Here is a 23,345-nt window from a genome sequence, read left to right on the forward strand (position 1 = left end):
GGGGAACTGGAATGGTGCTGGAGAAGAGAAGGGGTGAACTCCTGACTGAAAATGCTCCACTCCCATACACATTCTGCTTTAAAGGTGTCCCGAATGGCCATTTTTAGTTGAAATGGCACAGTAAGAACACAAGAACATAAGAAAAGCCATGCTGGATCAGAACAAGGTCCATCAAGTCCAGCAGTCTGCTCACACAATGGCCAACTAGGTGTCTCTAGAAAGCCCCCAAACAAGACGACTACAGCAGCATTATCCAGCACCTAATACAATAGGCATGCGCCTCTGATCCTGGACAGATCAGAGTAGGGAAGAGAGGATCTGTTTCTCCAGTTCTATGGCCCCAATCCAGTTCCATGGCTTTTTAAGGTCAAATAACTTGTTGGGAGTTCTGATCACAGAACGCAATCATCCCGTATCATTTGGCCCTTAGTTTATCAGCAAGAATAAAGATACTGTCACAATTTATATCCTTGATGGTGTTGTGGGTTGGAACGGGTCATTGCCACAACTTGATCATAAATGATCCCCTGAGCTGAATCTGCATAAAGAGAAGAATTTGTGGGTTTTTGTATCGACCATGTTGGGTGGGTAATTTCTTGCGATAACACTTTTCTTGGGAATGTTTCCATAGCAACCATTCCAGAAGCCATCCCAAGGATGAAAACGGTGACTTTAGAAATGGCCTTTCCTTCAAAGCACAATATTCATAGTAAGGATGTGGCTAGAGCGTAGAGCATGTGGGCAACTGTCATGTGACAGAAAGCAATGATCTCAAACTCTGGCTTGTCAGGAACAACATTAATCCCGTGCTCCTTTTGCCACTGTGGCAGCTGTATAGAGCAGAAAAACTGCAGGCGCTGTAGTCCGGCCAGATGCTGCTCCTGGGAAAGAGTGGATCTGCCAAGTCTAGAGGTCAGCTGATACAAAGATTTAAATAATATTCTGCTTTCCCTGTATATCTTCAAGGATCTCATTAGCTTTCAGTCAAAGCTGCTGGTTAGGATTTGAATGGGGAAAAAGCTTTTAATAATTATAAATTTCAGCTCTTCTGCTGCTCCCATCTTAATACAAAGTCAAGCCCTTGGTCTGCCAAGGTCAGTCTTGCATACTGTGACTGGCAGTGCCTCTCTAGGGTCTCAGGTCTTTCACATCATCTTCTACCTGGTCCTTTTAAAGCTGGGGATGCCAGGGACTGAACCTCTTTGGTTTGGACTATCTACCTGGATCCGACCATCATGCTTATTGTTCAACTCCAGCCTTTGCTGTATGAACCAAGGTTTAGACAACCTACTGCTTTTTACCTTGAATAGTGCAACACTAGCTATGATTGATGGCTCCATTCTACAGTTATAGACCTAATCCTCATTCTCCCACCTGTTGGTGCTGTTTGTGGTGCTTGATAGATGCAAACAACCATCATGTAATGAAGCTTCATATGACTGACAATGTCATCCTGGGGCAGGGATACTGGGTCTCTCGCTATAGTGGTAGGCCTCTGGTGAAAACCAGAAATGATGTCATAACGTTAGGGGGAAGGGATGCTCTAGGATTTGCCAAAAACTCCATGGTTTGTGTGTGTGATGTGCAATCATGTCACTTCTGGTTGAGGATGAATTCATGACCTCTGAAACATCCTAACATTAACAGCCTTGCTCAGGTCTTGCAAACTGAAGGCTGTGGCTTCCATTATTGAGTCAATCCATCTCATGTTGGGTGTTCCTCTTTTCTTACTACTTCAACTTTCCCTGGCATTCTTGCTTTTCCAGTGTGGCTTGTTTTCTCATGGTTTAACCATATTGTTTTGGTGAATCCTTGAGCATCCTTCCTGACATCATGAGATCACTTCCAGTTTTTGCCTGAAGTAACGTTGCGCGCCAGCATAACCTGTCCTCACCCCAAATCCTTCCAGGGGTGTCAGGCTGTGGCCTGGCAATCCCTATCCTGGAAAGCGTCTGTCAGTCAAAGAAGACAGTTTGGAGCCGGCTGGAGGACCAGTGGCCTGACTTAGTGTAGGATTTCAGCTCGGAGGGAAGGGGAGCAGGTGTTAGTCTTGAGGCGAAATGGAGATGCCTGGCTGCCTCTTCTTCTGCTTCCTTGGGGATATTAAAAGTATTGCACAGATATACAGGTTGCAGTATGTCAACCCTAATCCTTTTACTTCATAGAATAAAAATTTAATCATAAAAAGTATGACTCGTGGTTTTCTTACATCAGGGGAAGTTTAGACAGGGTCTCTTAAGGCTCTCTGAGGGAGGCTGCCTTTGACAACATTTCTGGACCTCTGTTCTAGAATGACACTTTGGATCTTGTGTAGACGTACTGTACTTTGGAATGACTGCAAAGAGATGCCAGGAGCGATGTCTTGGAAATAAAACCCAGGCCTTTAAAGTAATTTATCACTTGGACCAATTATCCAGAAACAAAGGGATGTAGCCAGCACTCCATATATTGGGATTTCCAAAACACAGAAAAACCCACCCCCAGTCTAGAACATGATATCCTGTCAAATGAAAAACATTCAGTTCCTCAACCACGATTGGGCTCAGTGAAATGATGATTGCGTGAAGCCCAAATTCCTGTGCAACCGATTAGACTGAGTTATTATAAATGTCCCTGTCGGCTTTAAAAACAATGAGTCACTGAGTGTCTAACGCAATTTTAATGTATTGTAAATGCAGATATTATACGCTAACTCTGGGATTTCTTGATCACTCTTGATGACAGAGTTTGGGGGTTATGCTGTTCCCCTCCCCAGCTATTATGGAAAACAAAGCAAGGTAAATTAAGAGGCCCATGAAAAATGTTACTGCTGGGATAATTGTCTGGCTCAAACAAGAGCCATCAAATCAAGAGCTGGAGGGGAAATTCTGCTCTATCCAGGTGGGGTGGATCAAATCAAGGCCATAGGACTTCACATGCTTAATGTTCCCCATGCTGCTATGAGCGCTTAGTGTCAATACATCATTGTCAACCATAAGCATTCCACAACCCAAACGGCATCTCAAATAAGAGCAGAGCAAGGAATGCTTGAACATCGAAAGCCTTTTTTCCCCTAAGCAAGGCTGCCTGAACTATAAAATTGATTTAAATTGTCTTGGGTTAAAAATCCATGTCATTTGAATTGCAAACTGTTGGAAAGACTGGAGGGTATTAGTAAATGGCAACGTATCCAGGTGAGAAAAGGTAGCAAGGAAGTGAAACTGAGAAAATAAATACGGACGACGGTAACCATCTTGCATTAACTAAGCCTGTGTAACTACTGAGAAAATTGCTTTTGAAACTCAGGGTGGGGGAGAAAACAAAAGTCAAAAGCACCCCACTCACACCCTGCATGGACACTGATTATGTGACCCTTCTAGATCTTATGGCCTTTATTTAAAGCTGATGTCCTACTGAGAGAAGGAAGTGTCGTTGCAGGGTGGAGATTATCAGTATAAAGAGGCAATGGCCGGACAAATTCCCTTGGGTAGATTCAACTTGTGCATCTAAAACTGTGTTCTAAAATCAGGATGGTAAAAAATATAGGGAAGCCAGGAATGCTTTAAGAAGTGTGCCAGTGGGACATGGAAGCTATCACGAATTTAGAGAAGTGTGTGATAACAATCAGTATTGGAGGAGGGGAGAGAGTAATAGGCGTAACTATAGTTTGTCAAGTCAGACCTCACACTGAAGTTACTTTAAATCATGGTTTGCAAACCAATTTCAAACCATGATTACAAATTTTGGTTTATGCGGTGATTGCAAACAATGCTTTGACCGTTCTGATTAATTTAAGTCATTATAATTTAAGTTTCCTTAAACATGGTTTGGTGTAATTTTGGAACTGAGCCAAAGGCCAGTACAAGAAGCTTGTAGCTTCCAGCCCATCTGCTTTCTAATAATATCTGTGTGTTCTAAGTAGCAATTATAAACATGTTTTTTTCATATGTAGGGCGACTTTTGGCACAACACGTACAATTGAGAATAAACCCATAAACCACAAGTTTTGAAACAGTGATGTGAATATAAAATACTATCCCGGTGCCAGATTAGGAAAGTTCAGCTAATAAGGGTCTGACAGGATCAGACCAAAGGTCTGTCTAGTCCAGCATCCTGTTTCCCATGAGGGTCAGCCAGATGCTTGTGGGAAGCCCACAAGTAGATCATGAAAGCAGTAGCCCTCTTTTGAGTCTCCTCAGCAAATGATACATTGCCTCTGACTGTGGGGGTTCCATTAGCCATCGTGACCAATGGTTGTTGAAGGTGTCTAATTCCTTTCTAAAGCAATTTATGCTGGTAGCAATCACAGTGTCCTCTGGTAGAGAGAATTCCATAAATCAATGATGTGTTGTGTAAAAGAGGTTATTTTTTTGTCCTGAATCTACAGCCTCATTGAGTTTCTAATGTTATATGAGGGGGGGGGGGGCAGAAGAATTCTGTCACTGTCCACACACAAGCCTTCTTGTGGTGCAGTAAGTTGAAGTGGGCAGGTTTGTTTCCTGCCTTCAATCCTGTTTTCATTTACAGGTAGTGCTTACTGGCAAGTAATGCAAATGATACACACTTTACACAGTGCAAGGTGGAAATACTCAGCTGTTCCAAACCAGTCATAAATTATCAATGTAGACCTGCCTCATAGATCTGGGAAAGAGGAGAGGTAGGGGTTGTGTTTCTGAAGAGACTGGCCAGTGAAAGGCAACTTCTGGCTTTTGAACTAGATTTCAAAGTTAATGCCCTGCTAAATTATTTTTTCTGTGTGTTAGCGCCGGCTGTAAAACGCTGAACATCAGTGAAGTCCCTGCGCTCAGCAGAGGCTTCCAAGGTCACTCATGGGGGAAGGTAAGCAGTGCCCAGCAGTCAGATTGCTGCACAGTTGGTTGGGTCTGTAATTGAGGTCTGGTTTTCCTGGCCAAGGTCACTCCGAAGAAAATGGTTGAGTGGCCGTGAAGTTACTGCTTGGGTTTATAGTGTGTCGGGAGTTTTATCACCCATAAAAAGAACTTTACAAAAATCATTTCTTCCCCCTTGCTCTGCCTCCGCAAAATATGTTTCCAGAGCCTTGCCATTCAGCCAGGTGGCTTTCCGTTTCCTCATGCATAACCCTTCTCCCTTTATACCTTTTCTAGAAACTGGGAAACTTGTCAGGGGGGGGGGCAGGAGCATAAAAAGCAGTGACAATTTGTTTTTTAACCTTTATAAAGCTGACTGAGGGCCAATATAGACTTGATACAGCAAGATCCATAAATGGATCTCCTAGGCATTTTTATTGGTAAACGAGAGTAGAGGATCCCCATATTTAGGTCTAGGTTGCACACTTGTCCTGAAAGAGGAAAGGCAATCCTTATATTGGGGGGGGTGCATTTCAGGAGGGGAAAATAACATGGGGGAAACTCCTGTGTCCTGCACCATGGCCCCAATTTTAATTGACCTTGCCCCACACATACATCAGCTGCTATCTACCACTAAAATAAATGATCAGGAGATCTTCCAGTGCCCATTTAATTTGGCCCTCAGTACCTTCCTGTTCAGGACTTTCCCTGTCATTAAAGGGCTCCAGATTTGGAGTTTCCCTTTCCTACATATACTACTCATTAGATATTCTTTAGCCAGAACAGTAACACTGACATCCATGAACCACCAATATACAGACACATGAGGGATGTCATTTCTGTTTTAGTGAATAAGCATTTGGCATTAAATATGTCAGGGCAGTTTGAAGATAATGAAGTACCTTAGCACTGCTTCACTGTGGCGATAGTAAGCTATCTCAAAAGAGCTTTTTCTTTGTGTTTTTTTTAATGTGACTTGGCTGAATAGCTAGAATTATTCAATTTTTTGAATTAGAACATGGAAGAATGGTTCTTCTGGAATGGTCAGTGAGGCTGTGCCCATCTGCACTAGCCATAGGGGATGCTTGTGCCCCATCTTTCCCAACTAATGTCCAGGTACTGGCCACAACATTGAAATATATTGCTTATTTAGAATCCCACCTCTCAACCCAAAGTTTTCTGAGGCAACTAATAATGACAACTTAAGTCAAAACCATAGTAACTTAAGTTAAAAACTATACATTGGAAGATTAAACTTATAAGATGAACAGAAAAGAGAAAAACTAAGCATATTACCAACATCTGGAAAATTTCCTGCAATTAATCTGAAGTAGAAGTGGAAGGGAGAAAAGAAATCAATCATAGTCTGATATGAAAGAAACCAGGATCCTAAAACTGTAGACACTGGGGCCTTTTACACATGGCTGCTTCCCTCACGGTCACCCCTCCGACTTCGGGGTCTTTGTTTTGATTACTCATGCTGTTTCCAACCATCAGAGGTCGCCTTGCTCTCCCTCTACATCTCCCCGCATTTTGCCTGCATTTCAGAGACCTGTTTTATCTCGAATTTGAAAATGCGGGGAAACGCAGGGAAAGAACGAGGCGGAAATGTCATATATAATCAAAACAAAAACCCAAAGTCGTCTAAGGGGTGACTGCGAGGGAAACAGCCATGCCTAAAAGGCCTAGGTGCCAAGTGGAAAATAGCTGAGGGGAAGGCCTCATAGTGAGGGGCTAATTCAAAGAAGGCCCCGTCTTAAGTGATACCTTCTGAACTTCAGAAGGAGTACCTCAAAAATTGGGCCTATTCATTCAGAGTCACATGAGCACATGTGATGTTGCCATATACTGAATCAGCCCTTTGGTCCATCAAGAGAAGTATTGTCTACTCAGATTGGCAGTAGCTCTCTGTGTTCATAGGTAGACATCTTTCCCGTCACCTACTAACTGATGCCTTTAACTGGAGATGTTGTGGGATTGAACCTGGGACCTTCTGCATAACAAGCAAGTGCTTTACCACTGAGCCACAGCCCCTCCCCAAATGTGCATTTGCAAAGTATATGTCCAGGCCAAATCCTGATGTATAGGCTTCTCGTAGAATTGGAGGTGGGACAAGTACAAAAACCACACTTTCAGTGCAACCTTAAACAGTTTTTCTTTTCTTTTATTTCATTTATACCCCATCTTTCTCCCTTAATGGAGAGCCAAAGCTGCTTATATTGTTCTCCTCTCCTCCGTTTGATTCTCACAACAACCCTGTGAGGCAGGTGAGGCTGAGAGTGCGTGTGAGACAGGCCCAAGGTCACCCAGCAAGCTTCCATGTCAGAGTGGAGATTCGAACCTGGGCCTTCCAAATCCTAGTCCACACTGGCACTTAGACCCTTCTCAGTCTCTTGACTTCAGTGGATTGCACTGTTCCTTATCTCAGGTAGGCTCTATACACTTGCAGCCTCTTGGGAAGCCCCACCCCAGTGAACGAGAAGCCACCGTGCAGTCCTACAATTCTTATTTCACTGTCCGTGAGATAGCCGACCTGAACTCAGTTTGTCCTCTGATGCATTCCAGCCTTCAGGGGCTCAACTGGAGGTTGTCAACAACCCTTGGTAAAAGACAAAGGGTTCTTGACTCCTCTGTCTTTCACCTCAGGAAAGGTAATAATTTAAAGTAAGGGCCAAGCGGCAATTGGTGGCTCAAGTCTGGCTTACGGTGCCAGTTTATCTCTTCCCCATTATAAATAGTTGGGGAGGGTGCTGCTATTTCCGGAGGGTGGAATTCCAGTCCTACAAAGCGAGGCAATAAATGACACCACCTAGTCAGCAAAGCTATACAAATAACCTTTGGATTCCTTGGTTTCATAGACAGAGTTTGCTATGTTAAGATAATGACCTTGGGGTACAAGTCCTCCGTCCATTTTTCTCCCCTGTCTTTCTGTAAAAAGGACAACAAGTGAATGGAGAAATCCCGGGGTGGGTGGGAATAAAAGCATTGTTTTTAACTGCTTATGTCAAGCTGTCACAAGATCCTTTGTCTCCCTCGCGTGTGTGCGACACCTCCCCCCCCCCCGTGTGTGTGTGTGTGTGTGTGTGTGGCTTCTTCCTGAAAACAGTGGGTGGGGGGGTGCATTGGTATTTGAGACCCAGAGTTTCCCTCCCTCCATTTCACCCAGCTCTCCCTCTCCCCCCCCCCTCTCCTGGCCGTTCCCCTCCTGGCTGACTTGCAGGCAGAACAGTGCTGAATGTGCTAAATTAGGCCATTAGAGGAATTCATTTCTCTTTATTAGCCTGTGTCAAATCCTTTTTATTAGTGGCTGAAAACGACCTCTCTTCTGCAGTAAAATGTCAGGCCAGTTCAGCCCTTTTATTTGTTCTGCGCTGACGAGGATCAAACTTTCCCTGAATTAGTGTAGAGAGATTTATTTCCTCCAAATTTTGAATGGCTTGGTGGGGGGGGGGGGTTGGTACTGGTGGAAATGAGCCCTGCTCAGCTTCAACGCAGGCTTTTTTTTAACCTACTTAAGGTCTTTTTTCAGATGATTTTTTATTTACAATAGTGCTGATCTAGAGCTGGTAAGTAGATTTCGGCCTCTGCATAAAAGTAAGCAAGTAGGGGGGTGGACTTGCTGAAGGGGACAGGAAAGAAAATCAGCAGAGATGTCGGCTCTAGCACCGGAAAGGGGGAATCTCCAAGATGTGGTCCATTTCAGCTCTTTTATCACATCTTTCCTTCAAAGGAGCTCAGGGTGGCGTGTTTTATTTTTTATTCCCATTCTGTTCATTCCTTAACGGGGCCCCAAAAGTACACTTTATGCCAGAGTGGAAATTTGAACCGGGGTCTCACATCCTGACTATGACCAACAAGAGAGTTAAACTGGTGTGGGGGTGTGGCAAAGATACTGAGATATGGATGTGGTTCCCAGTTCGAGTCGTGCCTCTGCCTGGCACTCACTAACTGTCATTAAAGAAGCCACATTCTCTTTCAGCTTCCCCCCACCCCCCACCTTCAATATAGGGATGATAACATGGCATGAATTGTCGTTAAGGATTACAACTTCAATGTGTGAAGCACGCTGAATGCTCGAAAGCACTGTACTGGTGCTAAAATTATTGTTATTTTAGTGAAGCATGTGCTTCAACCTACCCTGCTGAAATCAAGGGGATTTAAGCATCCATAATTTTATCTGTATTGTACCTTTTAAAACAAAAGTATAGGATTATACATGGTTTAATTTAAACAGGATCTCACCAGGACAGCTATGAAGAGATGTACTTTAATAATACGAATGTCTTTGAGCATACACATAGACCTGCTTTCAGATACCCTTCCAACATCTGGACGGGGTTTATTCTATGCTTTTTCCCCACTGTGCAGACAGCCAATGAAGTCCCCACCCTTCCAGCCCATGCATGGGCACATCAGAAGATAAATGTAATTTGTTTCTAACTAGAAAACAAAACAAAAAACATAGGAAGGAAAAATGACAGAACAGGGAAGAGGGAGGGAAGGAGGCAGATGAAATGACAAAGAGAAAAATAGGAATGAAGAAAGGTGAACTGACAGAGGAATAAAACTGAGGGGAAAAAACAGTTTAGCTCCTTTATAAACCCTACAGACCAACTGCACAATACTTAAAAGGTAAAGGCACCGGGTCATTACTGACCCATGGGGTGATGTCACATCCCGACGTTTACTAGGCAGACTGTGTTTACGGGATGATTTGCCATTGCCTTCCCTAGTCATCTACACAATAGTTAGTCCTACAGATACATATTTTTCCCCTCTGGTGAACTGTGCATTAGAATGAACTTCTCATCTGGTATTAGGGAGAAAGGCTTCTGGGTCAGAAGGCAAAATTCCAGCCAGGCTAGAATTACAGCAAATCTCACTTTGGGAAAGACATTATGGTGTCAAAATATTGTCGAAAGACATTATGGTGTCAAGTAAAAATCTCAAAAGGACCTTCCTAAGCTTCTATCATAGGAGCAAAATTCTGGATGTCCCAGGTAGCTCACCTTTTGCAAGCATCCAAGGAGTTCACTGGTAGATGACTGAGATTTTCATCAAGGCTTTGGTGGTGTGCATTTTCCAGGGCTCTTTCTGGCTGTGGGGTGGTTGCCCTGAGCAGTTGAGGCTATTGTTAAAGCCCATCAAGTGCTGTTGGCATCACAGCATATCCAAAACATGAATAAGGCAGGGGTTTAGACCCAGTTTTCAGAGCAAAAGAGACACGGTGGGTGGGATGCTAAACCCTCTACTCCCCACCCTGGCTGTGGTTTATTTCCCTGGAGTTTGCCTACACTCAGGACTTTTTCTCAGACAAGCTCCTTTGCTGGAAGTGAGCCCAGAAGAAAAGGACCTGGGATGAAAGGAGATAAGCCCTTGGAGGGGGTGGGTTCAGCTCTCCTTCTACTGCATGCCCCATTTGCCCTTAAACTCAGTCCCCAATTCCCTGCATATACTTTGGGATAACTGATCGGGATACATCTGAATTCAAATAGCTGTGCCTACTGCCATTGCAGAGAATCTGCAGAGGTGACATCCTAGTTTGCACTGAGGCAGAATTTAACTAATAATATAGTTTTAACAGAACCTATTACATTGTCAAGTCTTGCTTTTAGACCACTGCAGGAATAATTTCAAGGCATTTTTAGGGAGAGGGCTAGTAGAGGGGAGGATTAATTTAGGACAGTGGCCTGAATAGCCCAGGCTAGTCCCAAGCTCGTGAGAGCTTGGAAGCTAAGGAGGGTTGGCCATGGTTAATACTTGGATGGGAGACCACCAAAGAAGACCTGGGTTGCTACACAGAGGAAGGCAGTGACAAACTACCTCTTCTCATCTCTTGCCTTGAAAACTTCATGAGGGGTTGCCATGAGTCAGTTACAACCTGATGGTACTTAATTATTTATTATTATTATAAGATAGGATAGAAAATGACCTGAAGAGATCATTCAGCTACTTTCCTTGCCCTGTAGGCTGACTCCTAAATTATCCCAAGCTGATGTTTGTCCGACCTGGTTTTGAAGTCCTTTAGTGATGAACATTCCATTACATACCTTGACAACCTGCTTCAGTGCTCCACTACCAAGTAACAACCCTCCTCAATCTTCTGGCTTCAGTTTGAGCCTGTTAATTCTTATTTCTCTATGGCACAGAAATAAGAGTACGAATGATTTTCACCCTCCTCAAGAAAACCCTTGACGTATTTCAAGACTGTGTTTTTATGATGATGGTGAATACACACAAATCTTTAAAATGGCCATTTTATGTAAACAGTCCTGAAGGGGAACAGAAAATGTGCATCTTAGAGAGGTTGCATGTCATTTATAAATGTGTATTGAAAGCCAAGGTGAAAGTCTCTAAGCAGTATCCTTCGGAATGTTTCAGTGCTTAAAAGCCTGTGTGGACTGTCCCCCAGGAGACTCCAGTTAGGACAGTAAGAAGATTACTGATGCATCATAGTTGATGTACCATGACTACCTACAAAGAAGCCTATTCTAGAGCAGGGTACCCGTGATAATCTGTTGCAGTCAGAACATAACAAAAAAAACTTGTGGAACTTTAAATGCTAACAACTGTACGGTTGATTTCATGTTTATGAAGAAACAGTATGACAAGAGGCATTTAAAAGAAATTGCATAGTTTCAGAAGGTAGCTGTGTTGGTCTGCAGTAGAACAGGTACATTGGAGTCCAGTAGAACCTTAGTGACCAACAAGATTTTTGGGGTCTGAGCTTTTTGAGTCAAAGCTCCCCAAAATGGTTGGTCTATAAGGTGCTACTGGGTTCGAAGATAAACTAGACTGAAATCTGAATTGTAATATTTCTGAGTCCACAGATAGACTAATTGCATGAAGAATGGCTTAAAGCAAATTCAATATAGCTTTAATATTGCAGAAGTCTATTGAGGTCAATGTGTTTAGAAGGATATAACTGCTTAGGATTGCACCGTAAATGTTCTTGTGCAGCATTCACTAAGCCTTGCTGTGGGGGAAAAAACTAGGATCATGTGATCTTAGAACAAGTCCACAAATTACCAATTACTTTATACTGTACTTTATAAGGGAATGTCTCTAAGTAAACCCTATCACTACATGAATGGCCTGATACAACAATCTAATTTGGGGTATAGAACTCTGAGTCTGTCTGATGCATGCAAGGAGCTCTCCTGCCCAGAATGGCTTTTCTAATGTGCATGCCTTTGGTATGGGTATACAGAGTGGCTTCCTCTGTGGAAATGAATGGGACCTCCCCTACACACATGTCCGTGCACGACAAATCCCTGCAGATTTTTGAATTGTGATACATTCCAGAAGGGTAGCTTTTTAAAGTCAATAACTGAGGCTAATGGTATCTTAAAGATGAATTTGTGGCATAAGCTTTTGTGAGCTACAGCCCCATTCATCAGATACAATTTGTCAGATTCACTAGTCCTTTAAGGTGTAACAAGAGCCCCAGTGAGAAAGGCGGACTATAAATAACATAATGAAAAGATTTGTTTTGTACTTTGAATTGTAATATCGGCCTGTTTGCTGGGCTTTTTCTTGGGCTTTTTTGTATGTTGCTTCTTTGTGTCTCCCATCCTGCTCTGCCATCCTCCTGTACACTGATGTCTACCCATTTTTTTTCCTGGCAAAGAGCAGCAAAAACTGCTTGCAGCTACCATCTGTATGTTCCTGCCTCAATGGGTGAAATGACCTTCTTGGGGCGGGGTGGGCTGGGGAATCAATAAAGCCGCTACTGTATATTTTCCCCACTTTCCTTAGGAAATACTAAACAGGAGCTTATAGTTGTTATATATATTTTTTTTTCATGATGAATGGATAGTCCTGTTCATAACGGCTGGAAAAATGGCCAGCTGAGACACTTTCCCCTTTCCCTTTTATGCATAAAAGTAGTATCGGTGTTGAGGCGGGGAGACACTCAAGGTATGCCCTTTCAGATGTTCCGAGTAAATATAATGAATGAAAACACACACACACACACACACACAGAGAGAGAGAGAGAGAGAGAGAGCAACCTTCGCCTCCTAACTATGAATAGGGTTGCCAGGTCCCTCTTCGCCACTGGCAAGAGGTTTTTGGGGCACAGCCTGAGGAGGGTGGGTTTTGAGGAGGGGAGGGACTTCAATGCTATAGAGTCCAATTGCCAAAGTGGCCATTTTCTTCAGGGGAACTGATCTCTATTGGCTGGAGATCAGTTGTAATAGCAGGAGAACTCCAGCTAGTACCTGGAGGTTGCCAACCCTAACTATGAACACTCATTGGAACATATGTATAGAGTGTCTGCATGCACACAGATGCGCACACATAATTGGGAATCCTGCTTTTTATGGGTGGAGAGAGCACCACACATCCACACGTGTCAGCATATAGGCTCTATGTATACATTGCAATGAATACACTCAATCTGAGGTGGAGCTTGCTGCCATGATCCCATTCCCTTGTTTATACACATTCATTGAATGTACTTAGAAGTCTGAAAACGGCAACAAGTGAAACGTATTTATATTGTAGATCAGGGGTCCCCATAGGGTTGCCAAGTGCTCGGTGGCGGCGGGTAAACTACCACCAATCCACCGGGCTGCCCACCAACCAGCTGAGGGCCAGCGGGCACCCTGTGCACGCGTGCATGTTTGACGCACCTACGTCAATTCAGGGTTTACCCTGAAGCGACATGGACGCTCTAGCAAATTCAACCGAAACTGTACATAGTGATGTTGGCACGTGGGCGCATTGAGCCAGGCATGCGTGAGCACTGCGCGCCCCAGAAATCCTTTCACCAAACGACCGATGGGACCTGGTAAGCCTAGGTCCCCAGCGTGGTGTCCAGGGGTGTCGTGGTGCCCACCATCTCCTTTCTTGAGGCCCACCAAGTATTTTTAGAAAGTTGGTGGGGCCAGATAAGGCTTTTGCCCATCAAGGCTTCTGATTAGCCAATGGAGATTTTATTGGCTTCTGAACAAAATGTTACTTTGGTAGCAGCAGCAGCCACCACAGCTCAAGGATCTTCAGTGTGTGACTAAAAATAGTCTGTGGCAGGCATTTTGTGGCTGCGCCTACCATGTCAGAAATCCAAAGGAACCTGCGGGCTCAAAAGGTTTGGGACTCCTGTTGTAGATAAGCTCTACCATTGGCAGTCTTGTTGGCTTGCTTGAACATTGGTAATCCTCTTCAAACAACATGTGTATTGACTGAATGCATGGGGGGGAGGGAATCATGCCCACTGGTCCCACTCCATCCACATGAATGCAGGAAACATCAGGCCATTGGTCTATCCCGATCAATATTGTCTACTCTGACCTGCTTTCCAAGGTCTCTGTTCGAGAACTTTCACATCACCTCTTACCTGATCCTCTTGACTGGAGATGCAGGGGGTTGAACCTGGGACCTTCTGCATGCAAATTAGCTCCTCTGCAGCTGAGCCATAGCCCCACCCTCCTCACATTGATCATAATTTCTTCAATGGAGTCCACATACAGGCTCTTTCCAAAGGGTTGGACACTCTAGTTCTTATTACATGTTAACAGGCAATATGTGTGTATGGTTTGGGTGTCAATTCCATTCAGAAGTAAGAATGGCTGTGTTCAGGGGAGGGGCACTTAGGTGGTGCCATCCTGATTTCCTAATTCCCATTCAGTCATCACCCGTGGTTGGTCTGAAGAGGACTTGCAACTAAAATGGACTGTGTTATGCCAGCATTCCTATAATGCCTTGCTGAAGAAAATTCACGAACAAGGATAAGATCCAGTATTTCTGCTGGACTCCATACCTATCTATCCTTGTGCGCTTTCACGGTTGTTTAAATTCTAATTTCTGAATGCGGCAGTTGTTTCTCTTAACTGCCTTGACCCCCAGGGAAAGCTGAGGTGTATAAATATTTTAGTTATTAAATAAATATGGACGTAATGGCCCACTTACTTTAACAAAAAGAATAATAGCTAGTAAATAATTACGTGCTGCATTCAGAAGATGGCCGCGGGTGTCCTATCACCCCCTTCTACGATTCCATGTTCTTTTTTGAGCGCTGAGACCACAACCAAGTCAAAAAGAGCTTGCTTGCCAAATAATGTGCCAGAGGTTTACAAACTGCTGCTCTCGCTTTCTTTCTCTCTTCCCACTGTGTGCACTTATAATTCTCTCCCATAACATTGAAAAGGAATTTGTGCTGTGTGCAAAGGTTGTGGGGGGAGGGGTGCGTTGCTGAACTCCTACCACCTGGCATTACTGCTTGGATTATTAGTTCCTAGTAATTTAGTGCCCTTGCGCAGGGTCGATTTGTGCCTTTCATTTCTAATTGATCTAGTGGCTGTTTAAATGGCAGCAGGCATCTGTTGAGAGTGGGAAGGTTCATAAGGCGAAATAATTCATAACACCGTCTGGAATTTGCCTTTCATATCCCTCAGCTAAGCCTCGGCAGGGCTGCCTAAATTACGACCACTGAGGCTTTTTTTTTTCGTATTCTGCTCATGGCTTGAAGAATCTTGCATTAAACTGGGATCAGTCTAGATTAGACTGTAATATGCTGCAGTATTAGTAGCTGCAAATGAAGACTTATACCAGAGTTTAACCCCTTCACCTGCCTTTCTCTTTGTCTTGGTCTTGGAAGGCTTGGCTAATCTGTTGGTTCCTGTGATTTGTTGATGTGTATAATAGACCTTTCAGCTCACTGGACTCCTGGGACATCTTTAGCACTAAGCATTCAAGACACAACAGACTTTAAAGAAATTAAAACACGCTCGCTTTGATTAAATAAAGAGTGAGTTTCAGCCCCGAGCAAAATGGGCATCTGGTTTTTCCAATTCCCCACATATGTAAAAGGGAGGAAGCAGATATAATATCCGATATCATATTAAGTCTGTGCTTCCAATGTAAGCATCCTAGTTGCCAAATTACTGCACAGAGGTGTGGAGGAGTTAATTTATTTGCAATGCATCTCTTGCCTTTCCTCTGATGTGGTAATCGTTGGCAGATGAGTCGCTAAATTAAGTTCACTGTCTTTGGTTGACTGCCATCTTCTTTTCTTCTACTTTTTAACCTTCCCTTTTAGATTACTAACTTTTGGATCTTGGCTCAGTTGTCACTGGAACTAGTTCTAAATTCTCCACCCACATCAGTGCAATTATCTGTACTTACATTTTGCTAACTTCCAGAAGAAGCATTTGTTGTCCGTGTACACTACATAAAGGATACTGACATTATGTGGAGAAAGTGCAGCACCCCACTGGTCTAAAATCTGCCAGAAAAGAAAAGAATGGAACCTGCCTCTGAAAAGCTCACAGGGGAGAGTTGTGTTGTAATGCAGAAGGAAAGAGAAAAATGGTAATAGGGAGTCTTAAATCAGAGAGTGCATTATACAGGCGCCTTGCAATATGGTTTAATTATGAATCATGTGATTCTGGGACTTAAACCCTGAAGTTGGAAAGAAGGAGAAGAGGAAAGAAAGGATGTTTTCTCCGGGGGGGGGGAGTATAATATCGTACAACTCAAAATCTACCAACCACTCTTCTGTGCCACACTATGGGTATTTTGTTTTGCTATAGATGGGCCTGGCCATTTTGTTCCTGGCTCAGTCTTGGCTGCAAAACATGATACAAATATTGACCATTCCTAGGTTCCCTGAGATTGTTGGGTATGTGACAGCAAGAGAAGTCATTTAATAGTATGTGATGGGGCCATTTTTGTGCAATCATTTCTGGATTTGAGCCCAGGGGAAATGCACACCTGTCCAATCTGTGATAGTTGAGGGAACTGTTTATGTGACCATGATGTCACTTCCCAAATCTGGGGACAGGACTTCCTCTTCAGCAAAGCTTCCTCTGTGTCACCTTCCCCCATTACCTGTGACTGGTCCATGCAGCAGAGTGTCCATTCTTGATTTATATATGACTCTGGTATGGCAAAAGAACTCACCCATGTGTTGTTGCAATGCTTAGTACACTAGCACAACACTACCAGTGCTATAGATCTCTGGCATGACAGCTAAGTTCGTGTAGCTGCTTTGCATGAATAGCAGCCCAGTTTAAATGAGACGCTGGATACATAGATCCTTTGCCTCACCAGAATCACTTTAAAATCATGTCTAAGGACCTCCTTTCTGCAGCTGTAATCACTTGATTTTCAGACTGTGATTAGCAACAGACATGGCTATGTTGAGCATGTTGGCATGCCTCTGGAGGACCGTTGTTTCCAGGTGTTGTTCTCTGGGTACCACAGATCCTTTTATATTTGGACACTGATGTGTTAAATCTGCCATATTTCTCTTCCTCAAGCTACCGTTTGAGCTTGTGTGCTCATGGCATTAATTTATCAAAAATGTGCCTGGAAACATCTGATCACAGTTGTTTGCAGCCACATATTACATGGAGCAGCCCTGAGTGAGATGCCATTGGATGTGTAAACTTTTGGGAGATTGTTACTCGCTTGGGGATAGAGTTCTGAGACCAATGGAGTCCAATGTACAGAGTGAGCCTGGAAGAGTCTGCTTCATCTCTTACCTGTGCTGTGGACTCTGTAACTCAGTTCAGACATCAGGCCAAATCATGTTTGTGAACACTTAACGGCATTGTCATATGATTTCTGCATTGATAAATCATGGTTTGAGATTATGTTGGAAACCAGAATGACGAACCGTGATTTGAAGTTTTGGACTATGGTTGGACATGATGTTCAAATTGACAAATTGTAGTCGCACTTACAACCCATGTACCAGAAGCCCACTAATGGGACTATACATTACCCACAATGCTCCTGATACACGTTGTTGCCATTTCATGTGAATAAGGCAACATGCTGATTTTCCAAATGCATGCTGATTTTCCACATGTGAGCTATTCACATGTAAAGGCAACCGTATATCTAAGAAGTATTGTGGGTAGCACACACTTCCATTGGTAGGCTCCTGATATGTGTAACTGTAACAGCTAGAAGGGGTTAGTTACAGCTGTCATTTTGCCACAAGAGGCTGCTTCACTATGAAGATGGGATTTAATTTATGAAGCCGAGTGAACAGAAAACAAAAACAAAAGAGCCAGCGTAGTGTAGTGGTTAAGGGCGGTGGTTTGGAGCGGTGGACTCTGATCTGGAGAACCGGGTTTGATCCCCCACTCCTCCATATGAGTGGTGGATGCTAATCTGGTGAACCAGATTAGTTTCCCCACTCCTACACATGAAGCCAGCTGGGTGACCTTGGGGTAGTAACCGGTCTCTTGGAGCTCACTCAGCCTAACCTACCTCCCAAGGTGTCTGTTGTGGGGAGGGGGAGGTGATTGTAAGCCGGTTTGATTCTTCCTTAAGTGGTAGAGAAAGTCGGCATATAAACAACAACAACAACACCTCTTCTTCTTCTTCTTCTTCTCCTCCTCCTCCTCACAACCCTGACCTGGATGGCCCAGGCTTGCCTGATCTCATCAGATCTTGGAAGCTAAGCAGGAGACCACCAAGGAAAACAAGGGTCACTATGCAGAGGAAGGCAATGGCAAATCCCCTCTGTTAGTCTCTTCCCTTGAAAACCCTACAGGGTCACCATAAGTTGGCTGCAACATGACAGCACTTTACACACACACACATACACACACACACACACACACCCCTCTGTACAGGACTGAATTGTTTGTGTCCTAATAGCACTCCTCTCCTCATCTGCAAAATGGGAGATAACAAGATTTTTGGGGGAGGACAAAACACAATAAAATTTGTAGATCATTTTGCAAATTGAAGATGGTATATAAATGATAAGTAGGACAGAACCTTGTTGATTCCCAAGTGATTGGTAGCAAGATAGATCTAAGGCTGTGGAAGAGGTGTTAAAATGCGGAGCATGCCCAAGTCTTTGACATCATGACAGGAATGCTTAAACATAAAACCCTTTATGTGACTGAATGTCAGTCTACACATTCAGAGTTGTTTATTTATATCCTGCCGTCATGAAACTCAAGACTATATAAGTAGGGTCTCCAGGAGGTCTCCCATTCAGGTACTTATCAGCTGCAGACAAATTTAGTTTCAGCAAAGTTCTTGTATAATATGCATTCAAACCGACTACCCTGGCACCAATATTGCATGGCCATTCCTTTGGGAATGGCATGTATGTGGGGCTCTGTATATTTAAATGCTTCTCCTCCCAGGTAATAAAACTCCTTGTGCCTAGAAGGCATGGGTAGAATCTTCATCCTATGTATATTAACGCTTAGTCTACACATGGAGGAAAATGTTGTGGCAAAATCCTGAGGAGGTAGAACAGACTATACAATTTCAGATGGCATATGCCATTTCTAAATTCAATGCCATTTCTATATGCTCCCCCATATAAAAATGCATGAATTGTTTTTAAGACTTGCTCTTGAGAGAGAGAGAGAGAGAGAGAGAGAGAGAGAGAGAGAGAGAGAGAGAGAGAGAGAGAGAGAGAGAGAGATTCTGCTCCAATCGAATCCTTGTGGTGACAATATTTTGCAAGCGGATAGTTTTTACATAGGGATTATTCACAAATGGGATCTTCTTCTTTCTGTAAACTGAAGTAGTACAAGAAATTCTACCACCTCAGAAATTCTAATGCCCAATTCCTGCCCCTTTCTGCTGCATAACTGGTCTTAGTTAAGAGGCAAGCTACAGTTATACACAAATGTTTCCCCATAGAAAGAACAAAAAATATACAAGCTCAAATATAGGAATTACATTTACAGCTTTCATAAAACGTTGTTAAAATTTTAGGAGTATCATTTAATGCCATAGACATAAATTTTGCAACTGACAGTTTTGTTTGGATCGGTGTCTACTAATAGCTTAACTACAAGTTCCTGTTTTTCAATAAGTCCCCATTTCTTAATCTATTCAGTAATTCATTTTCTTTGGGCCTCATTATACTTTTTACAATTGATAAAGCAATGCCAGGTGGTATCCCCTGATTTGCAGTCGCAAAGCTGCTCGGAAAACGGGATCCCTTTGAATCTGCCTTGTGTAGTTAATTTGAGTGTATGCTAGATTGCTGTTTTGCGCACTGAGGAAGTAGGGCTGGCTAGCCCCCTGCGGTAACATGTTGCAGTCCCAGAAATGATGTTGCATTTTCCTATATCTTTAGGCATCCTCTGTTCCCCCTTCTGACGCTGCTGTTTGAAAAGTGTGAGCAGGCGACGCAGGGCTCCGAGTGCATAACTTCCGCCAGCTTCGATGTAGACATTGAGAATTTCGTACACCAGCAAGAACAGGAGCACAAACCATTCTTCAGTGATGACCCTGAGCTGGACAACCTGGTAATGTTCTTGCCTGAATCTGTCACAATTAATATCCTGTTTTGAGCCCCAAGACACCCCACCCCCCTGGTCTCATAAGATACAGGCATCTTACATTCAACAGCAAGGAAATACAGTTTCCACTGCTAGGATAAGTTAGGTCAATTAAGCAATTCTGCATATGTCTTATTTTGCATTGGCGTAGTCAGCTTCCAAGTGCCAGGCGCCATTCATGCTGGGAATTTTTTTACAGCTGTCTTCTCTGGAGTTTGTGATGATCTGTTATATTAGAGCAATTTGGGAGGATGGATTCGTTTGGGAATTGACATTTTTGAGAAGGAAATAGCCAATCTGGAGGAGAGGATTCTGTGCCTAAGGGGAAGGAATGCTTCTGGCATTTATCTAACTCTATCAATAGTTCATTTGGAGAACAGCCTTCTATCACAACTATTAAGCAAGCCTCAAAGCCCAAAGGAAGTGTGAAACTATACTGGCATCTCACTTCTAATGTACCAGAGTCACGTTTATGACCGACTCTTAGCAAATTATATATTGTTGCTCCTAAAACGGATAATGTAATAAAACAATGGCAAGATTAATCTACTCTTGGCAAAAACACTGACTTGCATACAGTTATTTTATTTATATTTATTTGGACAATATACTCCGCCTTTCTACTCCTCAAGGTGGGGACTTACAAGAGATATGCCACTTAAACACTAGAGCCATATAAAAATTAATCATAAACTTGGAACATTTTAATGCTAAAATGAGCAGAAATGTAGTGAAACGTGGTAAGAAGTCCACAGCAGTAATTCATCCGGCCTTGGCAAAATGGGTTTCACTGCCTCTAATTGAATTTTATTTGAATAACTTATCTCCTGCTCTTCAGAGTACCCAAGGTGGCTTATAGTAAAAACTACAATTATACCAAAATCTTCAGCATTGAAAACAGAACAAGTCAGTACAGTAACACACAGCAAAGAACATGACAACGGCAATCTCGGTCCCTTCAAAAATCCATTTAAAAGCAGAGCAAATAGCAAAACATTTCAATGTACAATAAGGGCAGTTTCAAAGTACAAAAAAAGAGAGCTAATTTCAAACCCTTGAGAAAATACAAGATATTATAGTATTATGCTAGAAGAGGAGGGGTTAGCTGTACGTCCAAGGGTGGGGATTTTCCCAGCTGTGGTGAGGATGTGTTGGTTAACAATGAAGAAGCCAAGACACCAGCACCTTGATTGGTGTGAACAGTAGTTTTAGAAATGTGTAGAAATATTAATTGTAGGGCAGATGGTTAGGTTTCCATGCTACAGCTCCAAACACTTGCTGGAAAAGTATACGGACCCACTAAAAGTTCAGCTTGCTTCTCTGCATGTGTCGCCTCCTTGTGATTAACAAATACGGAAATTTGCTTTGATTGCAGCTGAGTTTAATATCAGTGGGAAACTTGCAGCTTGGGGGTGCTATTTTTGATGGCATTTCCATGGCAAATGTTAGCTCTGAGTGGCCTGATGGGTGGACTGGAAAATCATTTCCACTGCATGCAGGTAATGATTTTTGGATCAGGATCTCTGCTATTGTAGCATTGCCTTGCTGTCAGGGGATGGAGAAGGCATGAGGAATCTGGATAGTTAAAATGCTGGGATTAGCCATTTACATAATAGTGTTTCTTCTGTCAGGGCAAGTTTCTTGCATTATTTGGAATATGCCCTATCTGATTCAGGACCTTAAAAATACCACACAGCTTCCCGGAGTTATAATATTTCCTGCTCTGTGATAGGTAATGATTTGCATAATCTCTCACAGGTACTCATTATGCAAATCCATATATTGTGATTGGCCAGCCCCATTATTATACAAAATGGAGCATGTAGCTTTGAATAGTCAAAACATTGTTAAGGCTCAGTAACCACACTTTGAATGTGCTGATAATCCAGGCTGGTATAATCCTTCTTTCCTGACCGGTTTGTGTTACCTTCAAGATCTGATGGCTTCTATGCTTCCTTCAGGAAAAACTGCAGTACATTTATAAGACAAAGGCAATCTGCAGAATACTGAAATATAAATCTAAACTTTCAGTCCATTCTTCTTCTTTCCCAAAATATTCTCTGAACAATATTATCTCCATATTCTCCCCAGTTGCCATTAGGTTGCACATACCCAGTTCCCAATAATAGCCAGAGAGCCCGAGTGGTATAGTGGTTAGAGTGTCTGACTAGGATCTGGGAGAGTGATGTTAAAATGGGGATGGAGAAGACCTGTGAAGGAACTAACAAAAAATGGATTTTGAGGGAGTATAAAAATGCTGTCAAGTCGCAGCTGACTCATGGTGACCGCATGAAGTTCTACCTCATGGGGTTTTCAAGGCAAAGTAAGTAGAGGTGCTTTGCCATTGCCTTCCTCTGTATAGCAACCCTGGTCTTCCTTGGTGGTCTCCCATCCAAATACTAACCAGGGTCACCCCTGCTTAGCTATGAGGAGGTATGGCTAATCTGAAGAAGAAGGAGGAGGAGGAGGAAGAGGAGTTGGGTTTTTTATATGCCGACTTTCTCTACGACTTAAGGAACAATCAAACCCGCTTACAATCGCCTTCCCTTCCCCTCCCCACAACAGAGACCCTGTGAGGCAGGTGGGGCTGAGAGCTCTAAGACAGCTGTGACTAGCCCGAGGTCACCCAGCTGGCTTCATGTGTAGGTGTGGGGAAACCAACCCGGTTCACCAGATTTAACGTCCACCACTCATGTGGAGGAGTGGCGAATCAAACCCGGTTCTCCAGATTAGAGTCCACTGCTCCAAACCACCGCTCTTAACCACTACACAATACTGGCTCTTTAGGCTATTAGGTTTATTTTCAAGGGAGTATGCAATGGGTTAAATGCCTGGTTCCTTCTCGTATTACAGGATTTTTCTGTGCCGAGTCAACCAGCTTGTTGCGACCCCCTTTTGCTATTTTTGCACAGATTATATTAAAGTTCACTGTTCTTATTTCAGCATTTTGTGTTATTTATCCAAGGGATTCCGCGTCAGAGTAAAAGACAGACCTGTGAAGTTGGGAGCACTGCGGGGTGGCGATGGGCTTCCTGTGAGGCTGGCTGGGTCCTTTGCAATGCCACCCCCTGAGCTCTGCTTCCATTGCTCAAGCAGGGAGTACCTTACTTCCATCTTAGAGCATAATTAAATGCTGGAAAGACAGAGGATACCCTTGCCATTCAGGCTTGCAGCCCATTGGCTGTTGGCTCAAGCTCTTCCTATTGAGGCACCAGGACCCTGGCATCATTTCTCTAGGCCGAGGCCAAACTTTCAGCAAGGCACC

General features: G+C 43.3%; 1 protein-coding gene across 5 annotated transcripts in view; it reads left to right on the plus strand.

The window, feature by feature from the left end:
• PKNOX2 (PBX/knotted 1 homeobox 2) overlaps nt 1-23,345 on the plus strand; it is a 379,920-nt gene that overhangs the window by 281,786 nt on the left and 74,789 nt on the right. For all 5 annotated transcript variants that reach the window (XM_056860518.1, XM_056860521.1, XM_056860522.1 and 2 more), the window contains one exon: nt 19,876-20,047. In XM_056860518.1, the coding sequence (XP_056716496.1) occupies nt 19,876-20,047 (172 nt within the window). The remainder of the gene's footprint in view (nt 1-19,875; nt 20,048-23,345) is intronic.

Source organism: Euleptes europaea, chromosome 14, assembly GCF_029931775.1.
Source record: "Euleptes europaea isolate rEulEur1 chromosome 14, rEulEur1.hap1, whole genome shotgun sequence".
NCBI lineage: Eukaryota > Metazoa > Chordata > Lepidosauria > Squamata > Sphaerodactylidae > Euleptes > Euleptes europaea.